We start from the raw sequence: 20,019 nt of genomic DNA on the forward strand, positions 1-20,019 counted from the left end.
AACGGGCCGCCGAGAGCCCTCTAACTTAATTGGGATCTCGCTACGAAGGGGAGATGATCTGGGACGACAGATGTGCCTGATAAATGGGGGGATCAAACTTTGCTATCACAACTAAGACTACTCTAACTAGTTGCACACGACAGAAAAAACGTTAGGAATAAAAATTCCTTCAAGAAATTTAGAGTATAACAGGAAAAACAACTTTAAAGATACTACTTAGCCAATGAGCCAGCCAGAAGACATCTCTTTCGCTTGAGCAGCAAACGAGATCTGGGGATATTCCATATCCATCATGGGTTGGGGGGGTAACCTCGAGCCAGTTGAAGCTTTCAAGCTTTTGCATTAGGCCGAGTCAGAACCGATGCTCGTTTCCAAACCCAACCAGCAAGAATTAAGGCAAGATAGGACAACATAACATCATTGCTTAAGAGTACCTATAACTTGTATGACAGTGATTTAATATTTAGAGAAATTTTAGTCAGTTTTATAGAGGCATTAAAGGTAAGTTAGTATAATACAAACAGGAATTGCAATATGAAGAGAGACAAAAACAGGTTCATGGCATATTTAGGAAGAGAGTCAGGAGAGATAAATTGTTTAAAGTAAGGAAGTGAGAGAAGAGTGGAGAGTAAGGCGGTACAAGGTATGAATAGGTACTTGTTCATATACAAAGATACAGTTAATCATTGGATTGAGCAAGAACAGAGACAAATTTTAATTAGGAAGTCTTTCAGAATGGTTTTAAAGGTCTGGAGGGAAGGTATTGACCTGATGAATACAGGTAAGGAGTTGAAGACCATAGTAGCATGGTATGAGTCCAGACCATACCCAACAAATTTGATACGTTTGTGGACAGAAGGGAGTTTTTGGTCAATGGACTGTAATGACAGATTGGGAACATAGCTATGTGGAATGGTATTTAGTGCTGGACAAGCAGATGGATGCTAGATAATTTAATAGGTAGTAAGCTGTGTATATGTTAGTTAATGGGATAGTTCTAACCAGTTTAGGCTTTCTAGTGGTATACAGTGGTGAGTTCTGAAAAGGGTATTTGCTGCAGATTTAGCCACTTTATTATAGCATTGTTCAAGTTTTGATTTTATGATGCCTGGAGGTTATTAAATGTAGAAGCTTCAGGAAGTAGTCGGGAGGAGGTAAGTAGTGGTAAGTATAGTTTTAGTTGCATTGGTGACAAAGTTCTTGGCTGTTTAATTTCTACAAGTCTTTTGGGTTTCTAGCACCATGAAAGAAATGGACCACATTCCTAAGTCAAAGTATGATAATAATTTGTATTGTTTCAGTCGTTGATGTTAGCCAGAAGAGCTCAATGCATCTCTTGCAATGTGCCCAGAATCGACTGCTTCTGTAATTCATATGGAGTTATATATATTGGTAGCATATCTAAATAACGACCTTAAGTTCTTTTTTATGAAACCCATTGCTTCAGCTACTGTTGGAACTATCTGGGTATTCTTTCTCCGCATTGCCCTCGTTTCTGCCTGTAAATCCAGTATGATATGATATTGTGAATCTCTGTACTAAAACACTTGTGTCTGTAGTAACACACTTTAATCACTAGGTGTAGCAATTTCAATGATCTATGCTACTTTTGTCTTCTTTTTGTGGACTACTATATCTGATTTTCTCATATCTAGTTTCTTGACTGGAGGTAATGGGTGATCCCATGTGATATGAATTTCAGCATCCTCTATAATGTTTTGTGGCCTATGTTTTCAGTGCTTCTCTGCTACTTCAGTATTGTAATATTTGCTCAATGCCCAGTGCAACAGTATTGCCATATTATTAGGCCTCTGCCATTAGTGTATCACACCCAACAACAAGATGTGTGACTGTTTCCATTTCTGTTTTACTGAACCTGCATTTGTCTGCTTCTTCCATATGTTTAATGGACTTTGTAAACCAACATGCTTGTAGTCTACTATCCTGGGCCACCAATACTAACCTTTCATCTTTTGGCTTAAATTCACCTCTTCTTAACCGTTCTAAAGTCAGATCATGATCGCCATGAGGTTGTTCCAGGAGTTTTCTGTACTTGCAACTATATCTATGCCTTTTCCACATTTCTTGCCTACTCATCTGATCTTTCCCTATTTCTGGTTTGATTTCCATTCCTGCTCAACAACAGTATACTTCTGCTAAACTAAACAGGAGAGTCATCTTAGACTCCTTTTCATCGTGTTTCAAAACTTTCACTATGTTTGGATCTGGTGAAGTCAGCAGATATGTATGCAGTCCTACGATTGCAGATCTATGTAATCAGTTTCAAGGCCTATACCTCTTTCAGAAAGAGGGATATGTATTCTTGGTATACATTGATTTTTATATATCATTTGATAAGTATGAAGTATTTTTCTTGTTTTCCTGTCCAACTGATGCAGTACCTTTTGGGGTCAGCCAAAACTGTATGTTATACTAGAAAGAGCAATTTGATTTATAACTTTGTTCCTAGATGTCAGGGCTGTTTGAAGTATTAATTTTTGTCTTCTAAAATGTTCCTTACTGGGTTTTGTTCACATTTGTTCATGTTTTATTGTCAATCCTTCATCAATTCCCAAATATTTATGCAGTCCCTCCTGCTCAAGTTATTTTATATCATATCACTGACCCTGTTTGATATTTTCTTGATGCTGCAGTTTTCCTGCTTTAAATGTTGCTTTTGCACATTTATCAAGACCAAATGACATTCTTATATCATCTGAGAAAGTTTTAACGGGTCCCTATTACATCATCGAAAAGTCATTTCAGCGAACGGCACTTACATCGAACTGTTCATAGTGAGATCACAGTACAGTGAAGATTGGAAAATTTGCCCTTTCCTCACTGTAGTGCAATCTCTGAGTTGGTATATATAATTACCAGGGGGGCCCCCCACAAGAACTGAATTTGTTAATGGCATTTTCGATGAAATGTTATTCAGTCAAGAGAGTTTTCGCTAATGTGATATAGACCCGTTTTACCCACCTGCAGTTGTACTTTAGGCTCCTCATCTGATGAACTATACAGTTTTAAATCATCCACAAAAAGATATGTCTTTACACTTGGTTGTTGTCTGTGAGCCAGACTGTAACCATGACTTTATCTGTTAAGTAGACAGCTTAATGGGTTAAGGACAAGACAGAAGAGCAACGGTGACAGTCACCCTGGAATATCTCCCTTTGAATTTTTATCCCTGAGATAATTTGTCCCTTATCATAGCTTAGCTGCAAAGTGGTTTGCCACTGTTCCATTGTCACTGTAATGTAACTGATCAGAATAGGGTGTATCTTATACAAAAATAAGCACTCCTTTATCCATGAATGTGGAATGCTGTCTAATGCTTTTTTGTAATCCGTCCATGCCGTGCTTAGATTCTTCCTCCTTTTTACAGTTTTCCTTTATGGCATTTTTAACAATAAATGATCCTTTGTTCCATATAACTTTGTTTTGTTGCCATTCTGTTCTATTGCCATCATTGAATTTTCTTCTAAGTGACTGCAAACTGTGTCATTAGCAATTCCAGTACATAGTTTATACATCGCTGGAAGACAGTTCATTTGTTTATAGATTTTAGGATAGCTTACAGCTCACTCTTATGGAGGATCATTGCTTTTTCTATTTCTAATCGGGTTGGTGTCTGTTCGGGGTGTGCATATAAGTATATCTTGCTCAGGGCTAAATCTACTTGTTGTTGTGTCTTTCGGCTTTTCCCGGTTAGGGGTCGCCACAGCGGAACTCCGGTCCACTAATGATTGGCAGTAGATTTTTACGTGCCGAGTTGCTGGCCCTGACACACAATCTTCAACGAAGGTACGCCCATTCACGCACGTCTCCACACAGAAACGCTCTAGCTGAGAATCGAACAGGACAACGTCTTACTGTGAGGCGACAACGCTACCGCAGCACCACCACCGCAGTAGGGCTAAATCTACTTGTAAAGATATTAATACTTTTAGTCAGAAGTTAGTTACTGCATCTGGGCCTGGAGTTTTCTAGTTAGGAGCTTTTTTTGTTTCAGTTTCTCTCGGCATTACTTCATCCCATTTCATATTCTGTACATTTGAACTTGCTGTTTCTTTCACGTCTTCTATCCATTCAGCATCTTTATGTTCTACTTGGTCTTCGTAGGTATTTCTCCAAAATGTGTCTATTTCTTCTTTTTTTGGTGGTCTTTCTTTTTCTTTTGCTTTGTGTCCCAATCTGTATAAAACTTTTTTGGGTCATCAACGGATTGCTTATTTTGTACTTTTCCTTTATGTTTATCTGTATATCCTTTAAGTTTTTTCTACCTATGCTGATATCTTTAGTTTATTATTTGATAGATCTTGGTCTGGTCTGTTCTGATACTGCGCATTACTTTTATCATATCTATCTTTATTTTTGTTGAACTGTTCCCTTTTCTATACTCTAATAACAATGACACTTCTTGTCTTGATTCTTTATCATTTTCTGTATTCATTGCTTCCATGATGGCATTTTATTTTTTCCCTTCCTTTCCTTTATTGCTCAGCATTTTTGTGGTAAGATTTTATCTGTTATTTAGCTGAACAGTAACATATCCTGTTTACTTCTGTTATATCACATGAATTTATGTTAATAGTCTCGATTACTGTATTCATTTGTTTTATCAAACTTCTAACATTTTGGGTCTTATTTACTTTCTGTAATCTGTCTTTCATTGATCTCAGTATGTCTAGCCATATCTAGTAAATCAAGCAACTCTTCCCTTAGATAATCTTCTTCTAAACTGAGGGCACATTCTTTGCTATCTGTTTCCTACGTGCGTTCTACAGAAAGTTCTAAAACATCTTTCTGTGACATATTCTGTTCAGCTGCATCCTGTATCAATTGTTACTCTTTCATATGGGAACTCACTGGCCTATGACTCCACGACATTGACTGCATCAGAGTTGTCACTGTTTCCTGCTCCTTTCTTTGCTCTGCAACTCCAACCAAACTTTTGTACTGGTTTCTCCTTAATTTGGGGACCCTTTGTTCCATTATGCTCTGACATTTCCCAAGTGTGACTTTCTCCACTAAATCCTTCACTTCGCAGGTAGTCAATAACTTCATTTTCTTTAACTTCTCCATTACTAATCGTCTTTTCTACTTCCACCCTTTGTTTTCCTATTTTGTGTATTGTGAAATTTTCCATATCCAGGTACATTTGCCAGTATTTCTGTTCAAATATCTTTGGTGCTGTTTGTTGTATTTATTAGTTTTGCTTTCTCCTTTGCATAAATATTGCACCACATTAAATCTTTCTTTCCCATGGTCATATTTCTTCTTCAAATGTCTCCTGATCCTCCTGTTTCCCCCTTACTTGGGGGACCCATTGTTCCATCATGCTGTGACATAGGCTGTGTTAGACTTTCTGCACTAAGTTTTTCATTTTGCAGGTATTCCACAACTTCAGCTTGTATTTATTTAACTTCTGCTTTACAAATCTTCTGTTTTATGTCTCCCTGTGTTCATAGGTTCACAGGTGTGTACTCGGCTAATGACCTTGGAGCCTTTACAAGCCTAGCCCATAGACGTGCCCTGGCAATGTGCCACCCAACTTTAGTTCCCAGTGTCTCTATCAAGTAGAGCCACTGGAGTGATCCCCGGGGTGAACCTTTAGTTCCCATCCACTCATCAAGATTTCTCTTGAGGAGGGCCAGTGAGGTGCTCTGCTTGACATGTATAGGAAGTCTATTCCAGAGCATGGGTAGTCTCTGGGTTATGAACGTATCCTTCCAGCATGTTTTGTTGATTGTGGTAATGAGGTTGAGGTCTCTAGAGCATGAGGTGTGGAGGGATTGGGATTTCTTTAGATGTAGCATTTCTAACAGAGCTGGGTTAGACATGGCTTTGTAAGTCAAGCAGAGATCGCCTCTTAGTAGACGATATGAGACAGAAATTAGCTGGAATTTTTTGAGTTTGTCCATGTAGAACATGTGTTTAAGGCCTAGGATCCTCTTCATGAGGTACTTTTGTGGCCTTTCCAACTGTTGCATGTTGGTACATTCCAAATGGGGCATTATACTCAATGATTGGCCTAATGAGGGAAGAGTAGAGAGAGATGGCGACCTCTTTCTTCCTGGATGCAAAACCCTTGGTAATGAGATGTGCCACATAGAAGGACTTTCTGACCACAGTGGCAATGTGGTGGTTGAAGGAGAGGTTGCTGTCGACCTTTGTTGCCAGATCTCTTATAACGCCTTCAGTGTTCAGTGGGCTCCCATCGATGTGGTAATTAGTGGGAACTGAGTTTTTCCCAAAGGGGATGACAACGCATTTTTTGGCATTAAGCTTATGTCCATGGTTTCAGCACCAGTCATTGGTCTCAGTAAGACCTTTCTTAGGATGTCTGCATCACTTGGGGAGTTAATAATGGCTCCCAGCTTGCAGTCATCTGTGAACTTGGTCAGCCAGAGTCCCTCCGTGTTGATATGGACTTCTGAGAAGTAGATGCCAAACAGGAGAGGACCCAGGACCAATTTCTGTGGGACTCCACTGGCGACTGGTCAGCTGTCTGACTTGGAGTCTGCTACTTTCACACTGTGGGTTCTATCTGTGAGCCCGTTTGCAGCCCACCTAGTGACATAGGGGTTGATGTCTAGTTTGGTGAGTTTATCAATAATTCCTGAGTAGGGAATGGTATCAAAGGCCTTGGCCCAATTGAGGTAGGCTGTATGAACTGCCTTGCCCTCATCCACAGCTCTGGTGACTGACTCAAAGAAGTCAACCAGGTTGAGCAGGCATGATGTACCTTTCACAAAACCAAATTGCGTGGGATCTAGAGTTTGGAGATTCCCTATATCCTTGTTAATTAGGTCCATGATGATGCGCTCCATTATGAAATTTTCCATATCTGGATGCCTTTGCGTGTATTTCTCTTCAAATATCTTTGGAACTATTTTTGGGGGGGGTTTTTGTATTTATTAGTTTAGCTTTCTCTTTTGCATAAATATTGCACCATATCAGATTTTTTTCTTTCCTTTGTCCATGTATTTTTTATACCTTTCAAAAATCTCTAGGTTTTGTTCTTTATATTTTCACACTTCTCAGTTGCTTCTTTTTTTTTTAGATGGCCCAAGATTTCTTTATCTGTGTAATGTTTGTCTTGGGTCTGTTGTATTGAACAAAAATTTGCATTTGAAGCTTTTGACAGATATTCTTGTGCAAGTATTTTTCTTTCCTCTTAATTTCTCTGATAATCTTTTTGAATATCGTCTATCAGGAACTTCTGGGCTTCTTGCAAAATAGTAATACAACATTTCTTCTTTATCTTTAATAGTCAACTATATCATCTTTATGGCTGTTTTTTTGGCCTGTTTTTTGTAGACTACTACTTCCTTATACAATGGGGGGGGTCCTCCCTGTGACACTGACCTAACCCCATTGTAGGAATGTTTCCATATCTTGAGGATTCTACACTGTCATTTTTTCCAGTCCTTGCACCAGTGACCATACCAGGATTGGGCACTTTTCTTCCTGGCATTTGTGCATCCAGCTGTCTTTTTTTATTTTTTAACCTACTTCTGTCCATGATACATGTATAAAATACAGTCTGTATATCAGTGTTATCTTTTTTCCCAAACATCTTTATTAAATTTACACATATGACAGAGGTAATCTTACACTTATATAAATGAAAAACACACAAAATATCATTTTAGTTACAGTTTACATCACAGACACCATTGAAACAACTGTAGTTATAAACATTGTACATCACTTATCAATTAAGCATTATATAGCTCATTCAAATCCTACCTCTTAAACCTCATTCCTGCTCTGCATATATTGTTCCTACAATTCCCATTTTTCCTATGTAGTTTGCTCTTTCCCTTTTCTAAAGATCCCAGTTCCAGTTGATGTTCTTCATCTCACATTGCTGCAGTCATAACCTGTGGGTAGTCCGCTGTCCTCGGTCGGCCTGAATACCAAAGTATTAGGCTGGCGTCGGTCATGGGCGCTCAGATCTGACGTCAGTGCGCCATGGTATTAAAGCGCATGACCGACGTCATATCCTCAGTCTTTTTTGCCGCATGGCCCGAAGCAGAAGCAGCGTTTGCAAGTGCCGTTCGGCGTTCTGAAATTTTCGTATTCTGAGTTTCAGACCGAAACCAAGTTGGGCTAAGTACCCCGTTGGGGAGTATTTTTGTTTTTTCTTGCCTCAGTTATTTCCGGATGTCAGAAAAAGTGAATAATTGTATTTCTTGTGGGAAACAGATACCGCATAGGGATTACCACTCTCTCTGTATTCCTTGTTTGGGGCCTGAGCACGACGTAGTCGGGTGTCGCTTTTGTGCTAGATTTAATAAGCGCACCATTAAATGTAGGTTAGATTGCGCTAGGCTTGTCTTCGGTAAGCGGTGTAATTACAATATGCCGTCGGATCCTCCGACGCCCGCTACCACTAAGAAGCGCAAGGAAAAATCGTTAAGGTCCAAGCAGGATGAGTCGTCCGTTCCGGACGCCGGTTCTTTAGAAACTATGGTGGAATCTGTAGATCCAGCCGAGGTTTCAGTTGAGTCTCAGGGGGAGCCGTTAATTTTGCAAGATGTGGCCTCTCAGGAGTCAGGTCAGGCTGAGGGGGCCTCTCAGGTTGCTGTACTCCCTTCTTTGCCTAAGGTGGTTAGGCCTTCTCCTTCTGTCTCTAAGGTACCTTCCAAGGTCAGGCCTGGTTTGCCTTCCTCAGGTGTCAGTCCTAGTTCTGCAGGTTCTGTGCCTAAAAAACACATGCTTAAAATGGCAGAAGATTTGATTTCCTTAATCAGGGGTTCTATGCCCCCTCTAGATAAGAGGCCTAGGGTGGAGCCAGAGGTGGAAAGTTTGGAACAGACTTCAGATTACTCAGAGTCTTCGGCTGAAGACATTCAGGATTTTCCTCCTTATTCTGATTCAGATGCAGAGGATTCCAGTCCTTCTGCTTCTCCTCCAGAGGATTTTTCTTTTTCAGAAACCCTGCATTCTATGAGGGAGCATTTTAAATGGGAAGGTCAGGATTTCTCAGATTCCCGAAAGAGGCTTAGGGAATTTTTGTTTTTAACACAACATCGGCCTTTGGCTATACCTCCTGTTTTGGATGTTGTTCAGGATGTTTTCTCTGAGGCTTCTCTTAATCCAGACTCTTTGCCTCCTGCGCCTGTTAAGCCAGATAGGTATTACAGAGTGCCAGAGGCTCATAAATATCTGTATAAGAGCCCTAGGGCTGACCCAGAAACTATTAGCCAGGGACCTAAGGGTGTCAGGGCTTCTGTTGTAAAGAATCCAGTTCCTATGGATAAAGATTCTAGAGCTTTGGATAGGTGGGGTAAAAAAGTGTATACCTCTTCCACTCTAGCAATGAGGGCTTTGAATTGCCAGTTTCATATGTTGAAGTACCAGAATTTTCTCCTTACTCAGTTAAAATCTAAGGTAGATGCTTTGGCAGAGGGCATAGAGTGTAAGGAATTACAGGATTTGGTTCATGCCTCTGATCAGGTGGGTAAGCATTCTTTGCAGTGTGGTTTCGATGCTTTACAGGCTTCTTCCAGGGTGGCTGCCACTGGATCAGTTATTCGCAGGCACGCCTGGCTTAAGGATCAGAACTTGTCAGAGCATGTTAAAGCTAGAATTTTGCATGCTCCTTTGCAGTCTGAAGTTTTGTTTGGTACTCCTGTGGAGTCTGTCTTAAAGAAAATGGAAGACAAGGCTAAGTCTATGCAGACTGTTAAAGATTTTTTGCAGGTGCAGCCCCCTAAGTTTATCAGGAATTGGCCTACTAAGGGATGGGCTTATCCTTCTTCTGATTTACAGTCTAGAGGTAGATCTAGACGTGGTAGGGGCAGAGCTCAGGGTTCTTTCAGGCCTAGAACATGGAGTTCCCCTGCACAATCTACAGGTGAGGGCAGGGGCCAGTCCTTTGTAAACAGGCCCAATGATCTGCATCTTCAGCTGCCAGATCCTTCCTGTCTGGCAGCTCCTTTGGGAGGAAAGTTGGCACTCTTCAAGCAAAACTGGCTTTTAGTCACCCAGGACAAATGGGTGTTGGACATTATAGACCGAGGCTGCAAGTTTTATTTCCACACATTGCCTTCTTTCAAAGGCATGCGAGACGTTCCTCCTCAGCAAAGGGTAGAGGCTCACAAACAGATTTCTTTACTTCTTCAAATGGGGGCTATACAGCAGGTCCCTCCATCAGAAGTGGGCCTAGGATTTTATTCTCGCCTGTTTCTTGTACCAAAGAAAGGAAACACTTGGAGGCCAATTTTGGATTTATCTATCCTCAACACATATCTGGACATTCCAAAATTCAAAATGTTGATGTTGCAACAACTTCTGCCTCTGTTGGGCAAAGATCACTGGATGGTAACTCTGGATCTCAAGGAGGCTTATCTTCATGTTCCTATCAGGCCCAGTTGCAGGAGATTCCTGCGTTTTCGGGCTGGGACTCTACATTATCAGTTCTCTGCATTGCCCTTTGGCTTATCTACTGTGCCCAGGGTGTTTACAAAGGTTCTGGCTCCAGTAATAGCCTTCTTAAGGTTAAGAGGAATACAAATTTATCCTTATTTGGACGATTGCCTGATTCTTGCTCAAGACAAAAACAAGCTACTTCACCATCTACAGTATGTTATGGCAGTGTTAAGGTGCCTAGGGTATTCTGTGAACGAAACAAAGTCCAGTCTAGTACCCTCTCAGGAAATGTGCTTTCTGGGTGTGAGACTGAATACAGCTTCCCAGATGGCTTTTTGACCCTGGACAAACAAAGAAACCTTACACTTTACTTCCAACAATTGTCTCTACGGTCCAGGCTGACTGCAAGGACAGTCCTTCAAGCCTTGGGGTTCATGGCATCTTGTATTCTGGTGCTTCCCAATGCCAAACTGCATATGAGGAAGCTACAATGGTATCTCAAAATGTATGGACGCAACACTGCCACGATCTGGACACTGTCATTCAGATAATACCTTGCATTCAGAAGGAATTTTTGTGGTGGGCTCAGGAATGTCACCTAAACAAGGGACTCTCTGTGACCCGACCAGAGGCGAGTCAGATCTTAACGACAGATGCCTCGGACAAGGCTTGGGAGCTCACCTCAATGGAAAATGGGTTCAAGACACGTGGCCTGCCAGACTTCAACATTTACATATCAACTTGAAGGAGATGTTAGCAGTCCAATTTGCATTGATGGCTTTCAAGGATTTACTTCACCCAGGACAAGTGTTGATTCAAGCAGACAACACAACTGTCATGTGGTACATCAACAAGCAAGGGGGAACCCATTCGTACCCTCTTTGCAGGCAAGCTATGATTTTGTGGGAGACTGCTCTGTTTGCACCTCACTCTTCAGGCAAGGTTTCTGCCAGGAGCACAGAACTCCTTAGCAGATGTTTTGAGCAGACAGATGGTGGATCCCCACGAATGGAAATTGGATCCTCATGTGTTTCGACAGTTGACAGTGATATGGGGGACTCCAGACATAGATCTGTTCGCTTCTCCACTAAATTTCCAGTTGCCAAAGTTTTGCACAAAGATGTTTCATCCAACAGCTTGGAAAGTGGATGCTCTATCATTCAGTTGGAGCAATCTTCACGTCTATGCCTTTCCTCCTCTGCCTCTCCTTCCCAAGGTGCTCTTGAAGGTCAGACAAGACAAGCCCTCCATGATTCTAATAGCTCCAGATTGGCCTCGACAGCACTGGTACCCTCTGCTGAGGAGTTTAGTATGGGAGCCTCCTTGGCCTTTGCCTTCAATTCCTCACCTTTTGTCTCAGGCAGGCAATCATTTCCTCAATGTCAGGATTCAGTCCCTGCATCTAACAGCCTGGCATATTCTGTTCTAGAACCTGGAGGGTCGCAGCTTCCTCAACAAGTTTTGAATGTTATTTTGGAGGCCAGAAGGCCTAGTACAAGGAAAGTTTATGCTGATAAATGGAGGAGATTTTTTATTTGGAGCAAAGCAAAGAGCTTTGATGTTTCCAGGCCTGATTTGAGTGTTTCTCTTCAATATCTTACGGAATTATTAGACAAGGGTTTGTCTTTCTCCTCTGTAAAAGTTCATGCTGCAGCCATTTCTGCTCACTATGACTGTGACCCACCATTATTCTCTCATCCTTTGTTTAAGCAATTCCTTAGAGGGGCAAAGAACATAAGACCCCGCGTAGAGCTCCTACTCCTTCCTGGGATCTCAATTTTGTGTTGGAAAAACTTACTTTACCTCCTTTTGAACCTGCAGCTACGTCTGAGTTAAAGTTTTTGTCTTGGAAGACTGCCTTTTTGTTGGCCATTACGGCTGCTAGAAGGGTATCTGAATTACAGGCTCTAATGGCAGTTGAACCCTTCCTGATTTTTCATAAGGATAGGGTATCTCTGCGTACTAACCCTACTTTTATGCCTAAAGTGGTTTCCAATGTGGCCTTGAACCAATCTATTCATTTGCCTACTTTTTATGCTGATCCCCAAAATAAAGGGGAGAAAATTTTGCACACTTTGGATATTCACAGGCAGTTGCGTTATTATTTGAGCAGGACTAAAAGGTTCAGACAGTCTCAACAGTTATTTGTTTCTTTTGCTTTGGCCTCTCAGGGGAAACCTGTTTCAAAACAAACTATTTCTAAGTGGATTGGCCATTGTATTGCTTTTTGTTATTCTCATCATGGTAAGGAGATTCCGGCTGGAATCAGACCTCATTCCACTAGGGCTACTGCCACTTCTACTGCTTTTTTAAGGGGTGTAGCTACTAAAGATATTTTGGAAGCAGCTAGTTCAGTGCACACTTTTTCTAAACATTACCATCTCCCTCTTTATTCCAAATCTAGGGCTGGATTTGCCACTGCAGTCTTACAGGGCATGTTAGCAGCTCCCAATGCTTTATGATTTTGCCAGCCTCCCTTTACCTTTGCTTTGGGATTCTACCCACAGGTTATGACTGCAGCAATGTGAGATGAAGAACATAGTACAGTTTTGTACCTACCATAAATGTAGATGTTCGAAGATCCACATTGCTGCAGTCCAAACCTCCCTCCTTCCCCTCTGTAGTTTGGAGTGGTTGTATGGTTTGGGTGGTAGAGGTTGTTTGTACATGGGTTTTGGAGGTTTTTTCTATTTTTGGCTGTGGCCTTTCTTTTTAGGGCCTTCTGACATCTGGGGCAAGAAAAGACTGAGGATATGACGTCGGTCATGTGCTTTAATACCATGGCGCACTGACGTCAGATCTGAGCGCCCATGACCGACGCCAGCCTAATACTTTGGTATTCGGGCCGACCGAGGACAGCGGACTACCCACAGGTTATGACTGCAGCAATGTGGATCTTCGAACATCTACATTTATGGTAGGTACAAAACTGTACTTTTTCTCTCTGTTACTATATTCACTACTTCTAATAAAGTTGGTCTAGACTTTGATTTCCATTTTCTAGTAATTGCTTTTTTGGCAGCCACCATAATTAGACTAAGCAAGGCTTTACTATGTCTAGGCAATTCCAGTTCTGTAACATAACTCAAAAAAAAATCATCTCCCCAGTCAGTCCAATCTGCTTACCCAGCATGTATGACACAGCGGTCTGCAGGGAATCTCAAACGTCTGCCAGCTCATCGCACTTCCAAAAAATATATTCCCAGCTACTTCTTTCTTGCTGGTACACCTCCAACATTGGCAAGCCACCTGAGGAAAAAATCTTTAGGGTGTACTTGGGGTATAAAATTGCCTATGTAAACACTTCCAGTCAAAGATCCTAAATCTTCTACACTTTGTTGCATATTTGGGAGATATACATATATCCCCCATTGTCTCTTTGTGAATTGCTTATCCAGTCTCTCTTCCCAATCCTTTCTAAGCTCCTCTGATTCTTATAATTACCAGGCAATATTTTATATGCTTTACTAATTATTCTCTTTTTGAAGGCACCTTCTGTTCTAGATTGTATTAAAAACTCTACCAGTGCTGGTCTTTCATTTAGGAGCCCCCTATTTCTTTCTCTTTGCCTATATTCTGATATCAATCCTTGATAGGGAAGGCAATCTCTAACCTGCAGTTCAAATAAATTATTGTCCTCCTCCCATTCTATTACCTTTCCCTTTCTAGTTATTTGCTCCCAATACCTTGGTTCCTTTGCCAGTTTTCTCCAGTAAATTCCAGTCCCCCTCTTGCCTATTATCTGTATCCCTGACCACAGTCATCCCTATCGGCAAAATCTCTTTTCTCCATTCTTGTGCTGCTTTGGTTCTTAGAACACTCCCTGCTATTTTATGAATATAATACACTGTGTGATTTTGGTTGTTCCCCTTAAGAGTCTGCATCCAAAATCCCAATCTGCCATTATTTCTTGAGCTTCCTGCCTGTATCAGCATCATTCCTTTCCACTTTGAATTATAGTTTTCTGCTTGTGCTATATATGAGCCTTAACTGTGTTGCTCTAAAATACCCCCTCAAATTAGGTAATCCTACTCCACCTAGTTCTATTTTTAGAATCAGCTTATCCCATTTGACCATTGCTGTCTTCCCTTCCCAGATAAAATCCTTCAACTCTTTTTTAATTCCTATCCACAACTTCTCCTCCTGTTGATAAAAGTATGCCTGACCTGTGTATAAGACTAAAGGAACTAAAAACATTTTGATGGCTTCTATGTTAGTATCCATATCCATATAACAAAGCTTCCAGTTTCTCAATTTTTGTATTATCTTCTATTTAGTCTCTTCCCACATATCCTTAGCTGCCAATGCAAAAAAAAATCGCTGTTCCGTGTATTCGGCATTTTGGTGTTTCAACATATTTGGGTCGATTATACAGCGTTCTCTAAATTAAGCGTTCTCTGATATAATATAGACCCATTATATTTTCCCTTCTAAGCCCCCCAGACACATCTTCACTGTTGCAAACCAAATTCCAGTCCCCACCCATAAGTAATATTCCTTACTGAAAGCTGATTATTTTTCCCAGAATTTTCTTAAGCGCCATTATAGCAGTTTTAGTGGGGATGTCAATGCTTGCCAGTGTAATCCTCCTCCCTAGCCAGTAGCCCCTTAGTTCTGCGTATCTTCCATTATTATCTTTTTTTCCCTCTTCTATCACTATTAGAGCTCTTCTTGCAATTAATATAAGTACTCCTCTTTTCTTTTGCCCCAAATATTCCACTGAGTAACCATCCTGAAAAACTTTCTTTATCAAATTCACATATTCATTTCTTTCCAGGTATGTCTGCTGTAGCATAGCTATTTGCAGTTTTAGATTGCAAGAGGTTACAGAAAGCAGCATTTTCTTATATAGTTATTATTCCCACGTTTTATATATAACTGCTCTTTTGCTAAATGTGTAGTTCCAACTTTTATATTACATCTATATATTGTTCAGCAAGTTGGTCTTTTATACAGTTGTTTCATGTCATATCCATTTGCGCCTATGTCACATCTTACATAACTTTTAGTTTTTTTGAAAGCCCTCAAACAGAACAAACAGCCCCCCCCCAAAAAAAAACCTCATAAAACCTATGAACTTTACAATAAAACACAAAACTATGTACATCTTCAAATATTGAAGTTTTTGCTTCCTAATAAGAACATAAGTTCTAAGTTGATAGCTACACAGACAGGCTAAAGTTAACCAAAAAGAAAGGTTAGTCATGCTAAGATGCATGATACAGCTTGTGCTATTAGTAAGTGCTATTTGATTGTTTTATATCTATATAACTCTCCTAGTTGAGAAAACAATTGAATGCTTTCAGTAAACACTTTCTACAAGCCATTTTTCTTTATCAAATTGTCTTCTAGTGACATGAAAACCAGACACAAAACTGCTGAGGGTACCTTGTTTATCAGAAAAAAAGCCTTACAATATTCAATATTCTTTTTCATTTACATGCTTTATAATAAACTTGTTACTGGATAAAGCGTAGGGTTTTTACCCAGTCATTTCCATATGCAAGCATGGGAAAAAGCGCACTGATTTTTCTTTTGTCATACTCTCTTAACCAAACCCTTCTGCTCTCACCCCATCTCCTCCCCTCTTCATTCTTTTTTTCATTGCAGCACCTACATTTCTCAAAACTGGACAAAGAAAAAGAAAGAAGAAAGGTGAACAAGAAAAAACAAAAGCACCTGTTTGTATTAGTATCCCCATTCCATTTAAAAAAACGAAGAGCACTTTACTTCATCTAACTGGTTTTGTATTATCTTTAAAGCTGTTACACCTGGGAAAACCCCTGATTGTTTTCAGGGAACATTATGTCCTAGTCGGTTTCTCTGTTCTTTTTCTTCTTTTCCCTCTTCCAGTCGCCTTCCACCAGACTGTCTCCAGTTTCTCTTTATCAGATTGTCTCCATGGAGGCATGAAGAGCAGCTGCAAAAATGTTGCTTAGTATACATATTTGCAGGTACTAGGAAAATAACCTTACAATATTCAATATTCTTTTTTCATTTACTTGCTCTCTGTTTTAAAACAAAGGTCCTTAATCAGTCATTTCCCCATGCAAGAATGAAAAAAACATATTAATTTGAACTCTGGCATGCCCCCTTAACCAGGCTCCCCTTTCCCTTTTATTTATTTATTTTTTGTTAATCATTACATTGGGAATGTTTCTCAAAACTGCACAAGAAGAAAAAAAAAGAAGAGGGGAGAACAGTAAAAACAACATCTGTTTACAATCCCCATTACACTCAAAAATAGCATGCAAAGAAAACCATGCAACACAGATACAGTGCTATTTAGAAAAGTAAGTGTTTTACTTACAGTTAGCGTTCTCCCCTCTCTTCCCCTTCCCACAGCATTTTTCTGAACATTAGTGATATGAAGTAGGGCATATACTTGAGTCTCCCACTCAGAAAACAAATTCTGAAGATGTGCAATGTTTGCAGATTTTTCTTGTGCTGTAATATTTCACAAATATAATTAATGCTTTGTAATTCCACATTGTTACTGATTATATTACTGTTTTCCATCACCCAAATCCTGTCTCTGCTTCATTTGCAACGTACTCTTGATTCTTCTGATCAACTCTCATGCTCCCTTCCTTCTCTCCAACATTTTCTACTGAAATACTGGAAAAGGTTTCACAGGTGCAGTCTCTCTGTGGTCTTTATTACCAGAGGAGCGAGAAGCCGAATCTCCTTCTGTTTTACAGCTCAGTTTTTGTTGGACAAACCTTTGTATTTCCTCCTTAGCATGCACTTCATCAAAAAGTGATTTTGTCTGTCCAGGGAAGAATAGCTTGAAGACAGCTGGGTACAGAAGTTTGAATCTCACACCTGCGTCTGGGCATTCTCAATAGAGAGATAAATGTACTTCTCTTTTGCCTAGAGTACGAGTAATCATTCTCCACAAACACTCCGCTCTCACCTACTTTTAGTATTGACAAAATCAATTCTTTCTGCTGGTAGGATTGCTTCCTTACTACTAAAGATCTAGGTTGCTTTCTTATAGCTAGATTTGGAGCATACACACGATGTGCCCGTTCAACTAATAAGTCCTGCTGTGGAGTACCAGTCCAGTTGCTTATTTGTGCTTTCATAAATTTAATGCAGTCTGTTCCTTCCAGCTTCTCTGGTATAGCTGAAAATCTCACGTTTTCCCTGTGTGCTCTGTCCTCTAATTCTATTATTTTTTTAAATATCTCTTCCTGAGCAGTCTCATATTCAGCCAGCCTTTTCTTCATTTCAGCCTCTGATTTTAGCAGATTTATCATCTCATCTGAATATCTAATGTTTAAAGCTTCTTCCATTTGTTTCCAGCCTTTTCTTGTTTGTGTTGATATACCCTAATCAGGTCTGTATACAGTTGTCTTATGTCTTCCTGTAGGTTATTGGAATTAATGTCTGAAGGTTGCATTACTTTTTGCTGAACAGCTGTAGAACTCTCCCAATTCAGTGTTTCTTCCTCACTTTTTGTAGCTGATTTTTTTCCAGGTCTTCTGTATTTCTTTATTCCTGGCATCTAGGCAGTGTACTACTAGGCAGTTACTGAAAATCATCCATAAACACAAGTCCACTGGTCTTCTCTGCTGAGTTTCTGTTTTCACACTGTGAGAGATAAAAACAAGCTGTTACTCAGTGTGCAGGCATCTTGAAACTCTTATATCAGTGTCATCTTGGTGAGATTTTGTGAAAACAGTGTCCACCGCATGAAAGTGCTCACCAAGACTTGAGGATGAATTCACTTCTAGCAATTCTACTGTCCTTTTCTTGACTATTTTATTATCTCTCCATTCAAACCCATGGCTCTGTAAAGCATCCCTAGTTTTTGGTGATTTTTTTATGCAATTTTGTATATGCAGACCAAAGTTAAGATTATCATCTGTAATAATTTGCTATGAGAAGTGACTTCAATTGTTGTATTATTAAGAGTGATGATTTTAAATTTTATTTTTCCGTGAGAAAGTATTTTGGGGAAAAGTAGTACTCTGTTTTTTTTTTTTTGGGGGGGGGGGGCATGAGTTCATTTACAAATCCATATTTCATTGGCTGTTAAAGCTTTGTGAGATTTTTTTTTTTTAATTTGCCAGGTTGTCAGATGTGCATATTAGAGTCATTGTATTAAGCTGGCCTGTTGTGTGGATGAGTGGAGGGTGTTAGTGAGAATGTTAAATAGAAGTAGCTTAAGACTAGAGCGTTTTGGTACACCAATGATAATTGGGGCATATGGAGAGAGGGTGGAGTGCCATTTTATTAACTTGATACATACTGGACAGGTAGCTTTTGAACCATAGAAGGTTGGGCTGAGACTGACCTAGTGAGGGCATTTGAAGTTGAAGTTTGCAGTAACAAAGTATGTCAAAGACTATATACAAATATCTGAAATTTATTCTTCATTTTCCTAATTTTAATGTTTTTAGTTGGTTTATTTGTATGTTCGTACTTTTGTAGTCTGCACACACAGTATGTATATATCACTTGTATGTTATTTTAACTCCATACTATATCTGTTTATTTAAATCTTTGTGTTTTATTGATGATGTACTATAGTAGGTATATTGAACAATGCATTATAGTAAAAGCAAACTTTTTTGTGCTTTCTCTTGATGTTTTACAGGGCGGTTATTCAGCGGGGAAGTATGGATGCCTTCTGTGCCACAAGCAGTTCAATTCAGAGAGCGGAGTCAAATACCACATACTTAGAAGCCATTCTGAGGTGAGAAGCAAAGGAAGGCCTGGACAGAGAGTGGGGATACTGTTGAGATGAGATAGAGGAAAACTGGAAGAAAATATTGTTCCTTTGTTACTTTCTATTTATTCAGACCCATCAGAATAGGGTTCCAGAATCTGAAATCATTGCAGGCTGCCCTTATATAATGTATCTAGTCAAGGAGACATCATCAGAGAAGCAGACATGGCCAGTGCTGTCCATGAGTTCAACTGAGCTGTAACCAAAGAGCGTCTGGTCATTGCCTGCACATCTGTCATACATACTGTATTTGAGGATGGATGTCAAGGTTACCATTCCAGCCTTTGGGATGCTGATTGTCAGGTGGATGCCACAGAGCATGGAGTCAGGACATGACTTTCTCTTTATTGCTTAGAGTTGGGGTTTATGGGAGGGGAATTTTGTTAACTTGATAGGCCTACCAAAGCCTGGGTTTCTTTTTTCCAAGGCCAACTTGTGATAGTATAAAAGTATGTCCTTAATGTTGGTAACTGTGCAAGTGAGAGCTGATGATATTCAGACTGAAATTTGCAGATTTACACCCGATTCCTTAAGTACAGTGCTGCATTTTTCTGGCAATCAATGCTATTTGTTGCTATGGAACACTAGCAGTCTAAGTTTGTCAGTTTGTGTAGTCTTTGTTAATCTTACCCTTTAGCACACTACCAGCCAGGGACAAACCATGCAGCATGCATACTTTATAGAGTGCAGTGTCTTTCTTCAGATGAAGAACAAATTAACAGATCAGCAGTTATTGCTGTAACAGTGCATCTCAACAGTTCCAGTCTGTCTTTGTTTTAGAGAGCTATCTTGGCACTGTTACAAATACCAGCAGTTTTGTGAGAGCATCAGGATGCAGCTGGTGCTCCCTTGAACATTGAAACTAAACATGCTTAGTTTTCTATACCATTGTAGTG

At 40.0% G+C, this 20,019-nt stretch overlaps 1 protein-coding gene across 3 annotated transcripts in view; it reads left to right on the top strand.

Annotated features, from left to right (window-relative positions):
- ZNF512B (zinc finger protein 512B) overlaps positions 1-20,019 on the top strand; it is a 1,438,759-nt gene that overhangs the window by 1,322,336 nt on the left and 96,404 nt on the right. For all 3 annotated transcript variants that reach the window (XM_044089878.1, XM_044089880.1, XM_044089879.1), the window contains exon 16: positions 18,992-19,090. In XM_044089878.1, coding sequence (XP_043945813.1) covers positions 18,992-19,090 — 99 coding nt within the window. The remainder of the gene's footprint in view (positions 1-18,991; positions 19,091-20,019) is intronic.

The sequence above is a fragment of the Protopterus annectens genome, chromosome 12.part0, assembly GCF_019279795.1.
Source record: "Protopterus annectens isolate FY-2018-M chromosome 12.part0, PAN1.0, whole genome shotgun sequence".
NCBI lineage: Eukaryota > Metazoa > Chordata > Ceratodontiformes > Protopteridae > Protopterus > Protopterus annectens.